Source organism: Trypanosoma melophagium (assembly GCF_022059095.1).
Source record: "Trypanosoma melophagium isolate St. Kilda chromosome Unknown ctg23segment0, whole genome shotgun sequence".
Taxonomy (NCBI): Eukaryota; Euglenozoa; class Kinetoplastea; order Trypanosomatida; family Trypanosomatidae; genus Trypanosoma; species Trypanosoma melophagium.
In genome coordinates, this window is record NW_027125153.1 from 74,314 (window position 1) to 94,611 (window position 20,298).

The 20,298-nt window shown below is 40.4% G+C and overlaps 9 protein-coding genes across 9 annotated transcripts; all 9 read right to left on the bottom strand.

Annotated features, from left to right (window-relative positions):
• Window positions 1-256: 256 nt before the first annotated feature.
• Window positions 257-2,869, bottom strand: LSM04_006379 (uncharacterized protein; the record flags this gene model as incomplete). Its single annotated transcript, XM_067330181.1, has 1 exon — window positions 257-2,869. One exon carries the CDS (start codon window positions 2,867-2,869, stop codon window positions 257-259), a length of 2,613 nt encoding a protein of 870 aa, XP_067191494.1.
• A 750-nt stretch (window positions 2,870-3,619) lies between these two features.
• Window positions 3,620-4,222, bottom strand: LSM04_008095 (FCP1 homology domain; the record flags this gene model as incomplete). Its single annotated transcript, XM_067330182.1, has 1 exon — window positions 3,620-4,222. The coding sequence occupies one exon, from the start codon at window positions 4,220-4,222 to the stop codon at window positions 3,620-3,622; it is 603 nt and encodes a 200-aa protein (XP_067191539.1).
• Window positions 4,223-5,161: 939 nt separating this feature from the next.
• On the bottom strand, window positions 5,162-6,688 carry LSM04_003147 (Phosphatidyl serine synthase; the record flags this gene model as incomplete). Its single annotated transcript, XM_067330183.1, has 1 exon — window positions 5,162-6,688. One exon carries the CDS (start codon window positions 6,686-6,688, stop codon window positions 5,162-5,164), a length of 1,527 nt encoding a protein of 508 aa, XP_067191429.1.
• Window positions 6,689-7,121: 433 nt separating this feature from the next.
• On the bottom strand, window positions 7,122-8,897 carry LSM04_007425 (YjeF N-terminal domain; the record flags this gene model as incomplete). The annotated part of the gene is made up of 1 exon (XM_067330184.1): window positions 7,122-8,897. One exon carries the CDS (start codon window positions 8,895-8,897, stop codon window positions 7,122-7,124), a length of 1,776 nt encoding a protein of 591 aa, XP_067191518.1.
• A 453-nt stretch (window positions 8,898-9,350) lies between these two features.
• Window positions 9,351-11,441, bottom strand: LSM04_006434 (Poly(A) polymerase; the record flags this gene model as incomplete). Its single annotated transcript, XM_067330185.1, has 1 exon — window positions 9,351-11,441. The coding sequence occupies one exon, from the start codon at window positions 11,439-11,441 to the stop codon at window positions 9,351-9,353; it is 2,091 nt and encodes a 696-aa protein (XP_067191496.1).
• A 953-nt stretch (window positions 11,442-12,394) lies between these two features.
• Window positions 12,395-14,536, bottom strand: LSM04_009192 (Small GTPase; the record flags this gene model as incomplete). Its single annotated transcript, XM_067330186.1, has 1 exon — window positions 12,395-14,536. The coding sequence occupies one exon, from the start codon at window positions 14,534-14,536 to the stop codon at window positions 12,395-12,397; it is 2,142 nt and encodes a 713-aa protein (XP_067191556.1).
• Window positions 14,537-14,913: 377 nt separating this feature from the next.
• Window positions 14,914-15,762, bottom strand: LSM04_003950 (uncharacterized protein; the record flags this gene model as incomplete). Its single annotated transcript, XM_067330187.1, has 1 exon — window positions 14,914-15,762. The coding sequence occupies one exon, from the start codon at window positions 15,760-15,762 to the stop codon at window positions 14,914-14,916; it is 849 nt and encodes a 282-aa protein (XP_067191446.1).
• Window positions 15,763-15,952: 190 nt separating this feature from the next.
• Window positions 15,953-17,113, bottom strand: LSM04_008982 (Cold-shock protein; the record flags this gene model as incomplete). Its single annotated transcript, XM_067330188.1, has 1 exon — window positions 15,953-17,113. One exon carries the CDS (start codon window positions 17,111-17,113, stop codon window positions 15,953-15,955), a length of 1,161 nt encoding a protein of 386 aa, XP_067191551.1.
• A 727-nt stretch (window positions 17,114-17,840) lies between these two features.
• LSM04_003900 (WD40 repeat) lies at window positions 17,841-20,129 on the bottom strand (the record flags this gene model as incomplete). The annotated part of the gene is made up of 1 exon (XM_067330189.1): window positions 17,841-20,129. The coding sequence occupies one exon, from the start codon at window positions 20,127-20,129 to the stop codon at window positions 17,841-17,843; it is 2,289 nt and encodes a 762-aa protein (XP_067191445.1).
• Between the last annotated feature and the right edge of the window lie 169 nt (window positions 20,130-20,298).

Sequence of the window (20,298 nt, forward strand, 5' to 3'; positions counted from 1 at the left end):
TTAAAGGCCGTTCTATACATCTCATGTACTTCTTCTTTTCCACGTACACATAAACAGAGAAAGAATACTCTGCTCTGCATGACAAAAGTAAAAAAAAAGTTAAATCACACGAACAGTTGCAACTATTATTCTACAACCACCACAATAATAATAATAATAATAATAATAATAATAATAATAATAATAATAATAATGGCCAGATCAACCCCTTTAATGTTCCACACATCTCATATACATATATATGAAAAAGAAACGACTACGCTTCACCTAGTGGGGCTGGAGTGATACTCTTAGGACCACCTCCACTCACCGATCCCTGTTGAATACGGGCCGTACTGCTGTTGCCGGCACCATCCGGCTGGAGATTCTGCGGCAATCGATTCACAAACGGCTGCAGTCGATTCGGCATCACACGCGGCCGCAGGGACTCCACCGCACGATTACAACCGAGACAACGAAATCCCTTAAATCCCAAAAGTGCATCCGGTGCCCCACTTCCTATGTGTTCCTCTGATACCAGACGTTGTAATTGTGCCATGTCGTTCTTTGTTGCTTTTCCATCCAACATGTCTCGTAATACATTGAGGGATTTGTCAAGGGTATCAATAAGACCAGCATTAGTGGCATTTAGTACTTGTTCCACCTCACGCATGAGTCGTTCCAGTGCATTCTCCACATAATCACGTTCTGCCTTATTCGCCACAAGAGTGGCATCGGCTTTGCGATGATCAATTTGTTCCACATAATCACGTAATGCAATTAACTCATTCGACGTCCCATCCCGCATACTGCTGAAATCATTTGCGTGTTCCACCAGTTGTTGTTGTAGTTTTTGAAGTGCTTCTTCCAGTGCTGCGGCCGCCAAACCAGTACTCTCACCATCGCCACTCCTACCAGCACCAAGTTCTAACAAGTGACGAAGATGTCGTAAGTCATCTACAAGACGTTCCAAAGCAGTGCGATCAGCTTTATTATCATTCAGGTCTTTAATATTAGCTTCTGCCCTACACATGCGTCCTTGTATGGCATCCAAAAGTTGTTGTAAATCATTTATTGCCTCTCCATGATTTTCTACCGCTGTAACAGCTTGTTGAGATTCCTCATCCTTCTCCTTCTTCTCCTTCTCCTCTGAGAGAGTTCCCGATGGTTTGCGTAGACTACTCTTGTCTGCCTTCTTTTCATCCAATACTTCACACTTCTTTTGCAGTGCGTCGGTGTCTCGCTGGAGTTTATCTAATGCTTGACGAAGCTCCTCTAGATCCTTATCGTAATTACGTAAACCAGCTTGTTGCAAATCAGCCAATTGACGTTCAAGGGCTTCGACAGTTGCACGTAAAACTGCAAATTGTGCAGGGTTAATACCAGTCTCACCACTTGTTTTACCAGAATCACTGAGAATACTTCCAAGTTTGGCATTCATGCGTTCCTGTGCCTGATTTAAGGCACCCAGTTGATCCTTTAATCTTTGAATTTCATCTTGCATAGCCTTTCTAAGCTTTGCATCCTCTTCTGCTCCTTCCATATCAGGTTTATATATGGGCGTTCCTGGTGAGGCGGTGCGCTTCTGTAAACACTCCACATCATCCTCAAGTTTCTCCACGCGACGAAGTAAACTGGCATGATCAAATTCCGGTTTTGATTCAGCTTTTGGTGCGATTTCCTTATCGGTGCCGTTTCCTTCAACGGTGATGGTGCGCATGTGATCTACATCAGCATGTAAACTTCGCATCTCATTCAACATCTCCGCCACAACACGATTGAGGTATTCAATATCTGCACCATCCTGTTGGATACGATCACAAATAGATGCAAAAGGACCAGGTGGTAGGCCATAACCCCTGGATTGCATCATGGATTCAGCACTGCTGGTACCAAACATGGGCGTGGTACTGGACACTCGCCCAGACTCCCTTGGATACTTAGGCGATTCTGATAAAAATGGCGCTGAGGGATACTCACCACTGCGAGACACACCTTGAGCTCCAGAGCCACTTCTTCTGGTTTGTTCCTGTTCTGCTTGTTCTTGTTGTTGTGTTTGTTCTGCCGCATGTGCTGGTTGTCCTTCTGGCAAGTGCTGTTGTGTTGGCTGCTGCTCTTCCGCGTAGTGTAATGGTTGTTGCGATGGCCGTAATTGATGCGGTGTGCCTTGTCGTTGCACTTCACTTCTACCGGGTGGCTGCAATTCTTCTCCCGTCATTCTACTCAATCCCTGCACATCCTCCTCTGCCAATAACGCCGCTTGTTTTTGTTCTTGTTCGTGATAGACATAGGTATCCTTAAGGTGAAGTTCCTCACGGGCACGACTAAGAATAGTATCACCGACCTTTTCATCGCCTTCATCCATGGATTCTCCCACGGTGGATATTCCTGTTGGTCGTCTCGGTCGTCGAAGTTCTCCAGAACTGGCAACTATACTATCTTGTCGTTTACGTGCCTCGTATAACTCATCAATAGTACGACGACGTGAATAGAGTTGGAACTCACCCATGATTTTTTTAAGCCTTTCCACTTCATCCCAAAGAGCTTGGAGATCTACAGGCTGATCCACAAATTGACTCTTCACTTCCTCGGTTCGTGGCTCTGTGGGGATTTGTTGTTGTTGTTGTTGTTGTTGTTGTTGTTGTTGTTGTAGTTGTTGCAGTAATTTCTGTAGTTGTGCTTCTCTCTCTGTATCCCGCTTCTGTAAATCCGCGAGTTGTCTTTTCAGATCTGAAATATCTTCATCCTGTCGTTCATTATCCATCTCTGACTGCTTCGTACGTTTCGAGATGCTTTGAAGAAGTAACTGTAAAGGCTGGAAAGACATTGTATAGCTGATGAGATTTGAGAGGTCTATCTCAGTCATTTCTTCCGACACATCGTACTGCATTTTTATTTCCTTTTTTTTGTTGTTATTCTTCGTTCCCTCTCTCTCTCTTGTTTTTTTATTCTTTCCTTAGAAAAAGACACTTCACTTTTTGAAGTTTATTATCTAATTCGCCTTGATTGCGTGTGTGTGTTTTTTTTTTTCTTTTTTCAATATATCTTGGGTTATTCCTTTCTTTTTTGTTTGCAGAAGAATTCCCTCGATATAGTATTTCTTTCCTTTTCCAGGATGGCTGTGCTAGCAACTGTATCGAGTGTTTTGGTTTCTAATTTTGTACTCCTTGCACCTTTATATAAATAAATACTTTTTTTTTGGTTTTGCGGAATGCGCGTATTCGCCCGCTCCTTCTGCTGCTCTTGGTGATGCAGACAATAAGCTAGTAAAGAAAAAAAAATAAGAAAATGAAGAAAACGAAAGAAAGAAACAAAAAGGAAACAAAAAGAAATGGTGTACGTGTCTATTTACAAATGCATAGAAGAGTTAAAAGAAAAATAAAAAATAAAATCAAATAAAACAAAAAGAAACGAGGATACGACAACTATATACCCGCCTTTACAAGTTTATGAGTATTACTATCATATATATATATATATATATATATATATATATATATATATATATATATATATATGTTCTTTTGTAGAGACACATGAACTGATTCTCCATCCCAGATTCCTCACACTGTCGCCTCCAACAAAATCTGTAGCAACCCCATTCTTTCTTTTTTTTGTTTTTCTCTTATTCTCTCTTCAACTACACATCCCATGGAATGCGGACTGGCAACAATCGTCGCACATCCTCCTTCTCCGCCAGTAACTTCTCCTCTACAAAACGCCGCAATGCCGGCATCACCTGCGCATTCTCAATCTTCAGCTCTTCACACGTCTCTAACCAGAGAAAATTCGCCGCGTTTGGTTTCCCCTTACTCGGTGTATCATCAATCAACACCGTATTGCGTGGGCTGGCGATCTCTGGAAAGCGGCGGTACACTTCCCGCAGATCCTTCACCGTCGCGTGTTGATCTTCCCGCGATGTGGCGGCCGCACGGCGGAATTCATCCGACGTCGTGTGTTCCCGCGACCACACGAACTCAAACCGCACCGCCGGCGCACTGCCACTATTGCGATGAAACACCGCCTCCATCAGTGGATTGGTGTTGCGGGCGGTGGTGGAACTCCACACGGCGAGATGGCAGTGCGGCTGCAGGGCCTGCAACGCCTCCATCACACCGGGCCGCAGCCACACACGACTCATTCCAACCGTCATGGCACTCTCCGGCATTCCAGGCGGAATGCGACTGGCGTGAATGCGTTCGAGCAATGTGCCACGGAGACCAAAGACTAGTAACGGTTTCATTGTAAATGTAAATAACAATGTTAATAGTAGTAGTAGTAGTAGTAGTAGTAGTAGTAGTAGTAGTAGTAGTAGTAGTAGTAAGGCTATTGGAAGGAGTTGATGTATGTAAATAGAATCAATAAAAATAAGGAGGAAGAAGAGTAAAAAAAAACTAGGAGGAGGTGTTGTTTTCCTTTTCTTGTATACTCCCCTTTGACTTCCTTATATTCCCTTTCTCTTTATCAACGATTATATATATATATATATATATATATATATATATATATATATATATATATATATATATATATATGGGATCCCAAAGAAAGACAAAAAGAAGAAAAGGAGAAAAATTTTGATAAACAAAATATTAGGTTAAAATCAAGGCGTACAGACGAAAAACAAAAAAAAATATTTATAGAATTGTAGATTAGATTTGCTTCTTATTTCAGAAGAATTATTTCTTTTGTTTTTGTTTTTGTTGTAATAGTTCACCTTCATACTATTGGTAATCCTTCTCATTCTTTTTCCTTTCCAACGTATGTATCAATGTTTCTCAACTTTTCTTTCTTCTTTCTTCTTGTTATACATGTATGCTGTTTATTATACGCCTGTTTGCTTTTACACAAATTAAGCCTGAACCTATGAACACGAGTAAGAAAAGAAAAAAAAACACTGCCAATTTAAAGAAGTCACCCTCTTTCTCTCTTGAGCAAATAGAAAAAGAGAGAAAGAAAAAAAGAAAAAAAGACAAAAAAAACAATGAAAACAGGCATCTACTATACTATACACTTATATATATACAAACATATATATATATATATATATATATATATATAAAGCATCACTTTTTTTCTTTTTCCTTTCCTCACCACCTCTTTATTTTCTCTCTGCTCTTTAATTATTATTCCACCTTCTTTTCAGTTTCTTCCTTCCATTCTTTCACATTCTCACTATTTCTCATCTCCAGAAAAGTATATACTTCTCATATGGTGCAATAAACCCTTCAAACACCGCCCGGCCCATCTGCACATCTGGCATTCCCATCAGAAAGAGTGCCACTATACAACTACAGCCGGAGTAGAAAAAGAGATTAGATGTGATGTACACAACTCCCCGCCGTGTCATCCGCTGCTGTAGATTAAGTGCACCAAAGAAGAGGATAAACCAGACAAGAAAGAAAAAAAGTGCAAGTATCCATGGTACGGCAATATAACTTGGCATCGGTGCTTGGAAGTAATTACCCTCAATAGACATTTTTGTAATGAAAATAGTTTCCAGCAGAAGAGCCAAAACCCCTACCCATGCTGTCATTCCAAACCGTTTGCCTGGATATTCCTTTGTGGAGATGTACTCATAGAACTCACGAACACTAGGAATACCAATGAGCCCCCACATAGTAAGACGTGCAGTTACAAGGTGATGCTTGGGGGGCATTTGCAGAATATGTTTCATGGTAAAGCAATTAATTTCTTGAATAAAGAGTAAGGCCAATAAGGCAAGAAACTGAAGGAACCTCTTTGGACTCAAAAAGACATTCCACTCATATGAAACAAAACTACGTGGACAAAATTGGCCAAGTATACGTTTTGCCTTCCCTTTGTAACCCTTGATATCACTTAATGCAGTCCAATGAAACTCTTTGGCACGAAGTCGACGCAATGCAAGAATACCAAGTAATGTTCCTCCAGCATTACAGAGTAATACATCCAATAATATATGATCCCACCAACATTCTTTAAAATTAGGAAGTACATGTTGGAAAGTAACTTCAATAATTTCAAATCCAATGGATATACAGGTTGCAACACGCCAATCTCTTACAATAATCGTTTTTACGAAATATCCGAGGGAATGGGCAAGAATAAATATATCAAAAGCTGTATGAACAAATAAAAATGGATTTTCTGTTGTATAAATACGACAATCTTCTGCATATTGACCCTCTGGTTGTGGTATAAGGAGCGAAGGATCATAATACCCAAAAATAGTACGCACAGTTTTAAGATTTTGAAACAACATAAAAGAGAGTAGAGCTATATATAATACAGCAACAACTAAAACGGCACGCCAAACGCATGGATGAGGTCGAATAAGAATAGAATCTGGAAAATGAATAGCGCCAAATACAATTAGAGAAAATGCAGATGCAAAAAAACCTAGTTTTACACTCGATACCACACTCATATCTGGGTAGTAATAATACCGTACCATAAATAAAAGGGCAGATAAAAATACGGTAAGAGCTGTAAGAGTATGAGGGGTGTAAGCAAACTCTGCAAAATCAAATTCTCGGATATACGGAGATGGTTTTAATCGTATATCTTTGTTTTTATTTTCGCCTTCACCGCGTCGTTGTGTCAGACCTGATCCATTATTCCCCTTTAAGGGACTGCTATCACCAAGACTATTACCATTGCTGCCACTCTTTCCATTATGATTGTTATTGGGCTTCTTCCCAACATTAACAGGCTGCTTTTTACTCATGTTTCAGTAATGCAACTTTCTAAAGTATATATCCCTCCGTTAATATATATGTACGTTTATGTGCTTGAATAAAAAGAAAAGAAAAAAAAAGGAAAAAAACAGCCAAATGACAAAAATTCCAATGATACATTGGATTCCTCCATAGCGTCTAATTCCAAATTTATAAAGCTGCCACTGAGTACTTTATTGCTACTTTTAGTTTTAATTTTTTTTTTCTTCTCGTACTATTTTGCTTAGAACTATTCCTCCAACACCCGTCCAAAAAAATAACCCTCTTGTTTCTGAATACGTTTTGAAAAGACATTTGTATTTTCTTTTTCTTTTTCTTCTTCTTCATTGAACTCACCCAACCACCAAACTAAAAGTCGTTTCCCTCTCGCTCTCTTGAAGTGTCCCTCTACCTCTCTCAAGAGAGAACACGTTCAATATTTCTTTACATTCCGTGTGGGTTTACACAAGAGTGTATATGATCAAATAGCATCGTTGCGGTTAATCCCCGCTCTCCGCCCTGTGCGGCAACAGCGAGATCCGCCGCCGTGCCGTGAACTAAACATCCAGTACACGCAGCAGACCATACTGACATTCTCTGCCCCAGAAGACCAGCAATAATACCTGTTAAGACATCGCCCATTCCACCTGTAGCCATTCCACTATTACCAACATCGGCAATAACACAACGAGGAAGAAGTAATTCATTACTAGTGGATAAACCAACTTGTGTTTCCGCATCTTCCGCGGCGTAAAGCACTGTACCAGGACCTTTTAGTAATACAACACCTCCATATCTAGTGGCTATCGCTTTTGCCGCATGAAAGCGATCTCGTTCTACATCGGCAATGCTACAGTTCAGTAACCGTGCAGCTTCACCTGGATGTGGTGTTAATATACGTGTCTTGAGAGGTTTTATATATTTAACTCCCTCTTCTTTTCCCTTTTCTCCTTCTTCTTTTGTGTTTCTTTGCTGTTTATGAGATGCCAGTATATTTAACGCGTCTGCATCCCACACAGATGGTTTCTCCTCCATAGTCACCGCTTCACTGTATCTCTGCACCTCTTCTATTATTTTCTTACCCCACTCCCCTTGTCCAATTCCTGGTCCCACCGCTATACAACTTGCCCACTGCAATCCCTCTTGTAAACTTATTTCATTTAACTCCGACACCATCACTTCTGGACAACGGCAGAGAAGAGGCATTGTGTGTTCCGCACGCGTCAACACCCGCACCAGACCAGCGCCTGTGCGTAGGGCCGCCTCTGCCGCCATTATAATAGCCCCACCAAAGCCATGATCACCTCCAATGAGTAATACTTTACCATTCGCCCCCTTGTGAGAACAGGGGGACCGAGCATGGGGAAGTAATAATGTTTGTAGATGTGCGTGAAAGAGACGACGACAACATATTTCCTTCTGACGTTCCGCTGCCAACATCCAATCATTTAATTCAAGTGTGTTGTAATGTAATTTTCCTACATAATCGCGAGCCCGTCCTGTGAATAGACCAGGTTTTAACGCAATAAAGGTAACAGTATGATCGGCACGCACACAGGCACCCTCCACAGCCCCTGTTTCAGCATTTAAACCAGATGGAATATCAATAGCCACGCGTGGAACAGAAAGTGCATTAATGCAATCAATTAACGCCGCAAATTCTGCACGTGGGGCCCCACTAATACCAGTGCCAAGCAAACCATCGACAATTAAATCAATATCATCCGCTATCGTCTCTGCCTGCCACGCATGGGCATCCTGAATCGTAACTCGACCACACGCCTTCTGCAGAATCTCTTCCTTCTCTTTCTCCTTTTCTTCTTTTTCTCTTTGTTGTTGTTGTTGCTCCATATATTCTTTTAATGCTGTGAAGGCAGCGGAGGCCTCTGCTGGTAATGCGTGCTTTGATTTACTCGCCGCCGTCACAACCGTCACTCGAAGTCCGGCGTTTGCCGCAGCAAGTCGTGCCACAACATATCCATCACCGCCGTTGTTGCCAGCCCCACACAATACAAGCCAATGCCGTGCAGTTGGATAACTACGACGACAAACATCAAACACCACCCCACCGGCCCGTTTCATTAATTCGTAAAGTGTGATATTATAAGCAGCGGCCGCTTTGGCTTCTGCACCCCGCAGCCACGCCGCACCCCACACACACGACTGCAATCGTAATTCACAAGTGCCGTTGGTCAGACAACGTGGACGTAGTTGACGCATATTACGTACTTCAGGGGAGAGTAAAGGTAAGTACGTGATTGATTGTATGGGAAGGAAAGAAAGGAAAGGGAAATGTATTGGTCAATAAGGGTACTTCAACACTATGCTTCCTATCATGTATTGTCATGAAGTAAAAGAAAGAAAAGAGAGAAAAGAGAGAGAGAGAGACATTGAGAGGCAATGAAAGCAATGGTAAAGGAAGACAAACAAAAAAATTAATTAAGGAAACACATGGATTATTCCAATCCACTACTCTCTTTACATCACCTTTTTTTCATTTTCCCCACCTTTGCTAACATCTCGCTATAGAGGTATCCCAGAATCATGAATAACATAACACAAACACTGGAACGTAATTAGAAGTAACAAAGTAAAAAAAAAAAAGATAAAAAAAAGGAAACAAAAAAGAAAAAACGTTGCACATCACCATACCAAGTGAAAAAGGTAAAACACTTAAAATCCAAGCCCTAATGCCTGTTCAAGGTCAAGATCTTCCTCTCCTTCTGTTGTATTCCCCACAGTCTCAGTTGCAGTGTTTTTCACTACTTCATTACGCGCAACATTAGCTACACTCGCCGCATGCCCTGAAGCAGTTTCAGTAACGGCCACTTTCTTCACATTGTCATCATTATTATTATTATTATTATTATTATTATTATTATTATTATTATTATTATTATTATTTAAAGCAGGTACATCACGAGGTCGTTTTTCTCCTGCCAAAGTAGTTTCAGTAGTAACAGCAGTTCCCGCATCTGTATTACCTTCACAAGATGTTGTGCTAGATGACTCTGTATTATCTGTAGCAGCAGCCGTACTTGTTGGATCCTTATATCCTGCGGCTTCTTTTACAAAAGTAGGTATTTTTGACATATCCTCTACGGTTATAACAGGCAATCGAGTCACTCCCTCACGGTATTGTCGTAATTGTCGTACAATATTATGAAAAGCGCGAATACCGGGAGCGAGATCAATCTTTCCAGATGGCGCCCTTGGATCTACAGACATACCAATGAAATAGTGGCAACTAAACATCTTGGGTACACCAATATTATTATTATTATTATTATTATTATTATTATTATTATTAATATTACCACTCAAACGCTGAGACGATGTTGTATCATGAATTCCATTCACACCACTGTTATTATTATTGTTATTATGACTGCTACTACCAAGACCAACACGGTTAGACGATTTTTGTAGAATACGCGCTCGTGCTTCTACTTCTTCAGGAGCTTCATAACGTTTTGGGTTAAGTTGTAAACGTACATGACGGCAATTCTCCAACGAATGTGCACGTGATTCGGCGGTTCCTGCCCAAAGGAAACGAATCTTTGACTCCACCGCATCCACATAACCCTGATATAATTCAGCATCTGTACAAGAAACCTGTACATGTAAATAATACTTATACTCACCAAAGAATTTTACAGGTTCTAATAGCTTACTCCAAACACCATATGGACCAAATTTTTCCTTCGTTTCTTCCACAGAACTTCCAATATTTGCACTACAAATTTCATGTCCTCTGGCAAATTCTGCACATAATTGTCGTAAATTTGTTAAGGTTACATTATAGCATGCATTACCGTACGGTACAGCTGGAGTGAGAACAGGAAATAATGCCATAGCATCCGACTTAGACTCCCGTGGATCCCAACATCTTCCAAGGTTTGTCTTTACACGCATAGTTTCTGTTAAGTAAATAGCTCGATTTTCCTTTCCAATTTCATGTGGATTTGCAGAGAACCAAGTGTGATAAATACGAAAAAAGCGAACCACCATACCTGCCGCATTCTGATTTGGATAACACTGACAAACAAAGGCTACAAGAATAGCCCATCCGATACCGCTAGGAAATCCAAACGTATTACTGTAAATTCCACGTGATTTACCCCAAGCTTTAATAAAACGTAATGCTTGTCGAAATGATACTTTACGTGGGACAAGATCCATAATATTATGAGCCACACGTACAGCATTACAACTCAGAACAGATTGATCATCTAATCCCTGTAATAAATCATCTGTAATAACTTCTGGTACACGATCTTGTCGTATAGATCCAAATGACAAGTCAATATCTATTCCATCTGCTACCATAGCAATAAGTGGTACACGGGCATCGTGAATACAATGAAGTTCTGTAATACGTGGTTCATGCTGTAAACGAGGGGCAAGAGTATTAAAAAAGTGTTCACGTGTAATACGATTTGGGGCAATAAGAACAATATCAATATCACTACCAGACGCATGTACATTATAGCGATATGAACCCGTTGCGAAGATACGCCCCTCCACCTGTGCTGCTGCCTCTGCGGGCATACGAAACTCTGTGATCATTGTAGATCGAATCCACGAACGCACAATATTATTAATATGCTCTAATACAGATCGGCGTCTATTGGCTTCTTCTTCTGGTTCAATACCGGCCTCACACCACTCCACGAGTGGAACATTGTGTGCTTCTTCCTCTGGTGATGGACCATCGGCAGAGATGACTTTCTTTGCTAGAAATGATTTATCATTGCGCGACATGGCAGTATTTCTAGCAAGGGGAAATAATATATATATATTCTCTCCTTTTTTTTTCTATTTTACTTTGTTATTAGTATTATGCTCTGTATATATATATATATATATATATATATGTATTCCTTCCTTATTTGTTTTATTTTCTTTTTTTTTTTCCAATATATATACAGCCTACTTCTTTTCGTTGTTACTTTTTTTTTCTTTAGAAAAAGGAGCAATAAAAAATTACCCTTATCTTCCAATTGGATTTGCTCTCTAGTATTGGCACCTCCTTAAGCATATAGATAAGAAGATTCCCAGAACAAACCATTAATATAATAAAAGAGAAGATAATAAGGAGAAAATAAACAAAATATATGTATAGACGGGATAACAACAGTTAATAAATAACAAGAGAGAAAATCGAAAAAAAGAAAAACAGACGTAAAGACTCAAAGAACGGAACTCTTTCTCTCTTGAGAATTTCGCCGATAGGCATACGCATGCGCAAGAACGTGAAATATCCACACTACTGATAAAAACATACGAACAAAAAAAAAGACATGAGTATCAAGGAGTGATACAATCATGAAATAATACGGTAACGTACGCATTCTTATTACCTTTCTTTATTCTTTTTTTACTTTTCTCGTCATTATTTTTTGTCGCACTGTTTTTTTTTTTTTTTCACAGAATTCAAAGCTTCACTAAAACTTCGTCGTTATACGTGCCCAAAACTCTTGTTCTTCCCATTTGTATATAGAATGGATTTTTTAAGTTGCTGTACATGGCTTTGATTTAACTCGTTTCCTTTAACAGCAAATGACAAGAACCACTAAAAACAATAAGAACTATCACAACAGCAATAGCAACAATAGCAATCACAACAAATAACAAGAGCATACTACAAACTCATCACTATATATATATATATATATATATATATATATAATCTTAGCATAGCACATCCCTCCTATTTACTTTTGTTCTAGCAATATATCAAGAGCAGAAGGATTTAATGTAATATGAAGCAGTTCTTGCGCCACAGCAAGATTTGTAGCAGATTCCTTTTCATCAATCTTTGCACGACCGTTAGAAACTGCAGCCGCCACAACCGATGACGTTGCTGTTGCCATTGCAAGACGATCCAATAGAGATTGTACTAAACTTTGAAATAACGGTTCACTGTTATTCCATTTACACTGCAGAGAAGCTCGACCACGAACTGTAATTCCCATTGCATGCATTTCTTGTACCGGTGGTTCTGGCACGGCTATAGGAGTTGGCATTCTCGCTGTTGTTGTTGTTGTTGTTATTTCCTCTTCTTCTTCTCTTGTTGTTTCTTCTTCTGTTGTTGTTGTTGTTTGGACGACTTCGGTTGTAGGTCCCATAATTCCACAAACAACCACCGGTTGTGGTCCTAAAGCCGATTCCACATCCATCATAATATCCGCCGCCTGCACTAAAGTAACTTTTCGCCGGGCATCATAACAAATTCCCACCGCATGACAGTTCGAACAGATAAACCGGCGTAACTCCGTAAACCGTGATTCACCTGAAATATCAAATACATGCATCATCACATCTGCCATTAGACTTCCAGTTAAATGAACAGTTTTCTCATATCGGGTGAACCCCATAGTCGGCAGTGGTTCACGCCAAGCGGCATGACCGCCATGGGGTCCGGCAAAACATCGCACCATTGAACTTTTACCAATTCCAGTGGGTCCAATAATGGCTATCTTTAGTGGACTCGATAATAACATACGGGCACCAACAGAGAAAGATAAGAGACCTTTACATCGGGCCATTTCCTCTTGTCGAGCAAAGTCAAGGAATTGTGTAAAGTTATACCGTGCATGAAGTGAAATAACACGTTTAGAGGCATCTGTGTGGGTAATATCCTCAAAATCGGTTCGAAAAGTATGTGATTTATTTCTATTAAGTAATCGATGACGCAATGAAGGTGTTAAGGAATTAGATGATGTGGGTATTTTTAACTCCTTTTCCTTTTGTTGATACTGTGCCAAATTATACTGATACCATATTACATTATCTCTCGACATAAAGTAAAAATCAGAAGATACTAGAGAAAACTCTAAAAGATCATGCATACTTAGATAAGTTAACATATTTACAAGTAATGGCCATTGAAGCATCTTAAGTTCACCTCGGCATTTCCGTCGTGGTTCTCCAGTGTGATCACGACGAGAGACAACAAGTTGAAGTTCATAATAGCATGCAGAACAAATACGATGTGTAGTTGACAATGAAGAAGATCCGGATGATTGTTGTTGAAGTGATTGTGATTGTTGTTGTAATTGTTGTGTTTGCTCTTGTGGTACTCGTGTGGATGAAAGTACTGAACCTCTTGGCCCATGTAATTTATCACCAGATCGATGCGGTGCGGTGGATGATGAAGCGGGACTATCAACTCCATCCAAGAAAGACGTTATAGGTGATCCAGTAGTCTCTGTGTGAATATCATTACGCACCGTAATAAAATGTGAACAGCAGGCGGCACAGAAAATACGTCCACACGCACGACAATGATGTCTACGGTTAAAAAGTGAAAAAGAGACATTACATTCATGTGCCATACATGTCATTACTTGTGCATCTGGCACCCAACACTCTTCTGGGCATAAACGAATATGAGATGTATCTAATGTTGGTTTTGCCAGTGATCGTGTTGTATTTCCTGTTGTATTGTTGATCGTATAACCGGAAGGTGCGGCTGATGTTGATGGTGAATGTACTCTTGGTGAGTGTATATTTGGTGAAGAGGGAGAAGTAATTCCAGCCCAAGCCGTACCACCACTGTTGCTGCCATTATTATTATTATTATTATTATTATTATTATTATTATTATTATTATTATTATTATTATTATTATTATTATTATTATTATTATTATTATTATTATTATTATTATTATTATTATTATTATTATTATTATTATTATTAAAGTGATTACTATTATTATTATTGTTATTATTAATATGGTTATAGCCAGCAAAGGTGCTATTGTTACTACTGTATGGTACAGAAACATGAAGGGTCGTAAAGGTGGGAGCAGATCCCATCTCCCGTGCACTAGCGAGATCCACGTGATCCATTTCCTTTTTTTTATTTTATTTTCTTCTTGGTTTCGTTTTTTTTTTTAATTTGTTTTGGTAACGTTCCCGTTTAATTCCGTGAATTTAACTTTAGTGAAAGAATTAAAAACAAAAAAAAACAGGTAACTGTATATACCTAGCGAAAGAAAAAGAAACAAAAAAGAAAAGGAAAAACACACAGCATAAAGAAAAAAAAATTCATTTTAACAATAACCATCACATTCCAGGCATTTCAAATCCCTTTTAAAGTAAAATAATAGCATAGCAAGAGATATATTTAAATTTTGTATTCGTCCACCCGTAACCATGTATTCATAAGATATATATATATATATGTGTAACAACAGCAAATAAGAACCACAACAACAACAACAACACTACAATTCTTTCCATAACATTCCGCAAAAACCAACGAACCGAAGACGTTTTACTGTCGTACCAGATCTATCAGAGAACACCACCGCACCAGTTGCAAAGAAAAGCCAATCATGAAACTCCAAACGTACAGGCATACAAGAAGAAGAAACTATAGATAATGCTGAGTTTGCATCTGCGTTCATTCCTTTATTTGCCTCATACGCCTGGGACTTCTCCATCAAGTCTAATAATTCCTCACTAAGTAGATGCATCGGTGGATGTTCACGTTGCAATGCCAAATCTGCGGCCCGTTGTGCCGCGTCGATTGGACGAAACATCTCCGTTCCATCTTCCGCGGAGTACGACCGTTCCCGCGCAAATAACAATCGTTTACGCGCTATCCGCTCCGCATCCGTTTCCTCAACCCCACCATTACTCCTACTCTTAGTATTATTATTATTATTATTATTATTATTATTATTATTATTATTATTATTCCCACGCCACCATCCCCACCATCCTTCCTTTCCCTTCTTTTCTTCTTTTTCTTTAGTACTAGAAGAAGACGTAGATGATGATGATGGCAGTGGGGGAAAAAGACGATTAAAGTCTGCCTCGTGATGGCGGCGCTCGGCGAGGTATCGCACAAAGTGCCCCTTATGCGGGCGAAGCACAAAAAGACCGTAAAACACAAATCCCGGCACAACGAGGCGCCGCAGTTGTCGATATAAAATTTCCTGCCGGCAGATCCGCCGCGCCCGATCGGAAATGTCGGGAGTTATCGTTGAAGATAAACGGCGAGGGGTGGGCCACATCTTTTTTCCTCTTTTTCTTTTTTCTTCTTTTACCGCCTCTCGCAGGACTGTCATGATAATTAGGTAATGAGAGAGAAGAGAGAAAGAGAGAAGAGAATAGTAATAAACTCATAGAAGAAGGAGGAACCAGCAGAAGTAAAAGAAGAAATAGGTGCAGTCTATTTTTTTCTGTTGTTCTTTCTTTTTTTTTAGTTGATTTTCTTTTTCTTTCTCTTTTTGATTCTTCGTTTTTTTTTTCTTTTTTCTAATCCAGAAGCTCAAACTCGTCATCATCCCATTCCTCTGCGGCTTTAGACTTCTTACTGCTATTCTTATTCTTTCCAGCACCAGCAGTAGTATTTGTTGATGATGAGGGTTTCACCATGCATCTTCGTACACCCATACATGCCTTTTTCCCCACATGTTTTCCCTGTGTCATTTCAAACAACAGAAAAGAGACAGTATCTCCCGGTTTAACACTCCCCTCAGCATTACTCATGTGAAAGAAGATAGACTCGCCTGTTTCATCCAGTACAACAAAACCAAAACGTCCTTCCACCACCTCCCGCACGGTACCATAGTGTCGTTTCTCATTCTTATCACCATTCTCTGCAGTGTTCCCTACACGATGTACGCCGTGTTTTTGTTCCGCGCTGCGATCAATGATAACACGACGGGCCGCTGTGCGATCACCGGGTTCGAGACAAAAACGCACATAACGTCCCCGTCGTAGTTCTGATCGCCCTGCGAGATCTAAATCCTCCAAACTAACAGTAAACCTTGGGGCATCATCGTGGAGACTGCCACTGAGATCCAACTCGGCAATAACACCAGTACCGGCGAGGGAATCCCAGTTCTCAACAAATCCATATAATGTGATGGGAGTCACAGGCTTCTCCTTACCAGTAGTCGTATCATACAAACGAATACGGTGGGCAACAGAAAGTGATTTTGGAGAGTCATTTTCATTTTCCACTGTTGTTGTTGTTGTTGTTGCTACTGAAGATTCCTCTGCGGCGAGGTGTACTTTTAGTTTTTGACTTGGATTCACATCTCGCACATCAAATGAGACTGTTTGCCCCTCGGTCAAGTAAAATCCCCCATCAAGTGAGGCACGTGGAAAGAAGAAACTACATCCTGCATTATCCCCCGTTGATTCTGTTCCTTTATTAGAAATGGAATTCGTTGGGGGTGTTCCTGCAGTTGATGTTGCAGAGGCCTTAAGGCCTTTTTCCACTGTAGAAAGTTCAGTTTCGCGGAGAAATCCATAACCACGTCGGTGCATAAATGACACAACAGTTCCAACTCGTCGTGTTGCAGTTTGTGAACTTAACGCGTCTGTTAACTCACTGCTGGTTTTGCTCTTCTGAAACAATGGAGGTGATGACACCAGAGCGGCAAGCCGCCATCCTGATAATCGAAACATGAATTAAAAATACACCACACAAATGACTAAGGTTAGAATGTAATTCTATAAAACTACGTTGATTAAACTTATTCTGTGCTCTATTTTCTTTCCTTTTTCCTTTTTCTTCTGCTTTTTTATGTTTATTCACACCACTTCTAACCGAAAAAAAAAGAAGTCTCTTTTATATATAAACAAATATTTATTTACTTATATTCAAGTTCAGACACCTGTTAAGGTGAAAGCTAAAAAAGAAAAAAATGGGTCAATAAAGAATAATAATTAAACGAAAATATCCAGATAGAAAGACAAATACACACATATACCCATATATCGAAAGTCACGATAATAACAACAATACGCATTGAAACTATTTGTTTCACGTAGGAAGAAAAATAACGTGTCAAAAGGAGATAATGCAAACAAAAAAAAGGCAGCAAAAACGCTTGAATTTAACGCAAAATCTAGGGGGCAATAATGCCTGTGCTTATTACAGTGACTACCATTGTGTAGCCCTCATTCTGCTTTCGTTCAGACACCAAATAAGGAAAAAAAAAGGTGATAGTCCTCCCTAACCGCTAAAAGAACTACGACACCATTGCATACAATGTTTGAAAGTAATAGAAGAAGAAAACAAAAAACAAGAATCAGAACAAAGAATGAAACCAAAAATCATTTCAATAATGCATATACAATTCCACATGCGCCTTCGAGAATCACTATCAAGTAACTAATCACCAACATATATCTAAAACACAAAACGTGCATCAATCCAAGACGATGAAGTGTAATTACCAGAAGCAGCGGAAGCAGCAGCACCACTACCACCTCCTCCTCCACTAGATGCAGTAGAAGGATCTTCCTCTCTCCCTTCCTCTAAACGATGAGTAGATTCCCTTTTTTCCATTATAAGGTCTGAGCGTAGACGCAAAAGGTGTATCTCCCCCGCAGCGGTACCACACGACAACCAAGCTCCATCTTCTGAGAAAGAAAGACTCGTGACGGCAGCACTATGATGTGCCGGTACCGTAGTAGTTGTAGTTGTTGTAGTTGTTGTTGTTGCAGTAGTCGCAGAAGTAGTAGTTGTGTTTGTTGTTAATTGTAACGTCCCTGGAGAACTGGTTCCCCATCCTCCGCCAGTTGTAGAGGAAGAGCGAAGGTACACAAATGCCACAGGTGAGTAGGAATTCTGTGATAAATCCCATGCGGCAACGCGACCATTACTCTCCCCAGCAACGAATACTGCAGGATGTGTAGGAGACCACCGCAAGCAATTCACTAATGAGGAAAAACCATCTATGTTAATACATCGCGATCCAAGCCAAAGAGTACAACTACCATCAGCCGCAGCAGTAAGAACAGTATCACTGATACGAGGATCAGCATGAAGTGGATGTGGTGCAACCGCAGTAACAGCAGCAGCATGTGCAGGAATGCCATTTCCCACCGCCGGGCTTCGTGTTCGGTGTATTGGTGTATCAGTTGTACTAAAAGATGGATCATTTGACTGCACCATTGAGTTAGACACAGGTGGATTAGTTATAGAACGAAATTCCACTACACGTGAGCTTTTAGTACGTCCCTCCAAAACATGACCATCTAAGCAACCCATAACAACTTTGCTCATAGCATCAGCTGCTTTATCAACGAAAGCTGCACATGAACCTATGGAACCAAGGGATTGTCCAGCAATTAATCCATCACGACTCGATGATGGTAAACGCAGTTGCTGTAAAGACCACATACATACACGACCCTCTTGACATACAGAATAAAGGTGATGGTAATTCGCATCTCCATGCACTGTCATACAAAGAACAGGGGACTGATGTGTCTGTGGTGAGGGGAAAGATTGTTCAAATGGACTCATAGCAGCAGCGGCCACAACAACATCTGATGTTCCTGGATGAGATAATGTTCCTATATTTAATGCTGGTGGTCTTTCAGGGTCAATAGACATAACAGCAGTTCGACAACCCTGTAAAGCATGGTCAATGCGCCATACTACAATAGAACCATTTGCAGCTCCACCAAAAAGAAGATGAGGACGATGACGTGTAGATGTGAGGGAACGAATCTCACTCTCAAAACGAAGTGGCACAACCGCACAAGCTCCATCATCCCTCTTACCACGTGGAATACACCACAAAAGCACAAGACCTTTTGATGCCCCAACAATTTCTGTTGATACAGAAAGAGCTGTTTCACCACCACTTTGTAATGATTCACTGTGTGACACATCCCCACCCTTCACATCCGCACTATAGGGCTCCGAGAGAGCGGCAGCAGAAATAAGTGAGTCATCACTACCGTGTGTATCTCTTTCAGAGATATTGAAGTGAAGCATCGCAACATCCAGCACACAACGACACTCACAGCATAACCATGACTCTGCACGAACCGAGTGTGCTATAAGCATTGCAGTACCAAGCATTGACGTAACGCTACGCCGAACCTCGGAAGAATCTTCCAGTGGTTCATCAGTACTACACATTCTTTCTGCGTTAAGTGGCCCAGAACGAGCAGAGGTATTAGCAGAAATATTCACAACATCATCTGTTGGTCCGAATGAGAGTGCACCGACACCCACCTCCACCTTCCACGATCTCGCACTAGAACCACTAGTCTCTACTGTAATCCCCGTTACTGATTCAGTCCGTGTTTTATCTATTTTTTTCACTGGTACCGTATCAATGGCTGACCTTCTATTTACCATAACTTGATGAACTGATTGTGAAGTAGGTAACTTCCGTGTCGTACGCGTTTTTACCTCATCCAATAGATGTTCCCCACGTACACTCACCAACGATGCTGTGGAACCGACACGACCCAGTTTATCACCCTCAACTACAGTGTTTCCTACAACTAAACTAGAAGCCGAAGACCTAGCAGTACTACTACGAAGAAAAGCAGTCGAAGAGTGCAAACCACCACTCTGCAACTGCAACTGCTGCTGTTGCTGTTGCACAGAGCGCTGCTTAGCCTCACGTGCAGCTCGAATTTCTTCTAGCTGACGACGCTTCTCAGCCAAATCCATTATTTAAATGATCTTCTTTAATTAAAAAGAAAAAAAGCCGCAGTTACTCATGAAAAGAAAAAAAAGGAGCACAACACAATCCACAACGAAGAAAAAAACCGAATCAGAAGGAAAATATAAAAACCATAAAAAAAAATACAAACAATAAAAGCAAAAGTTCTAACCAGTA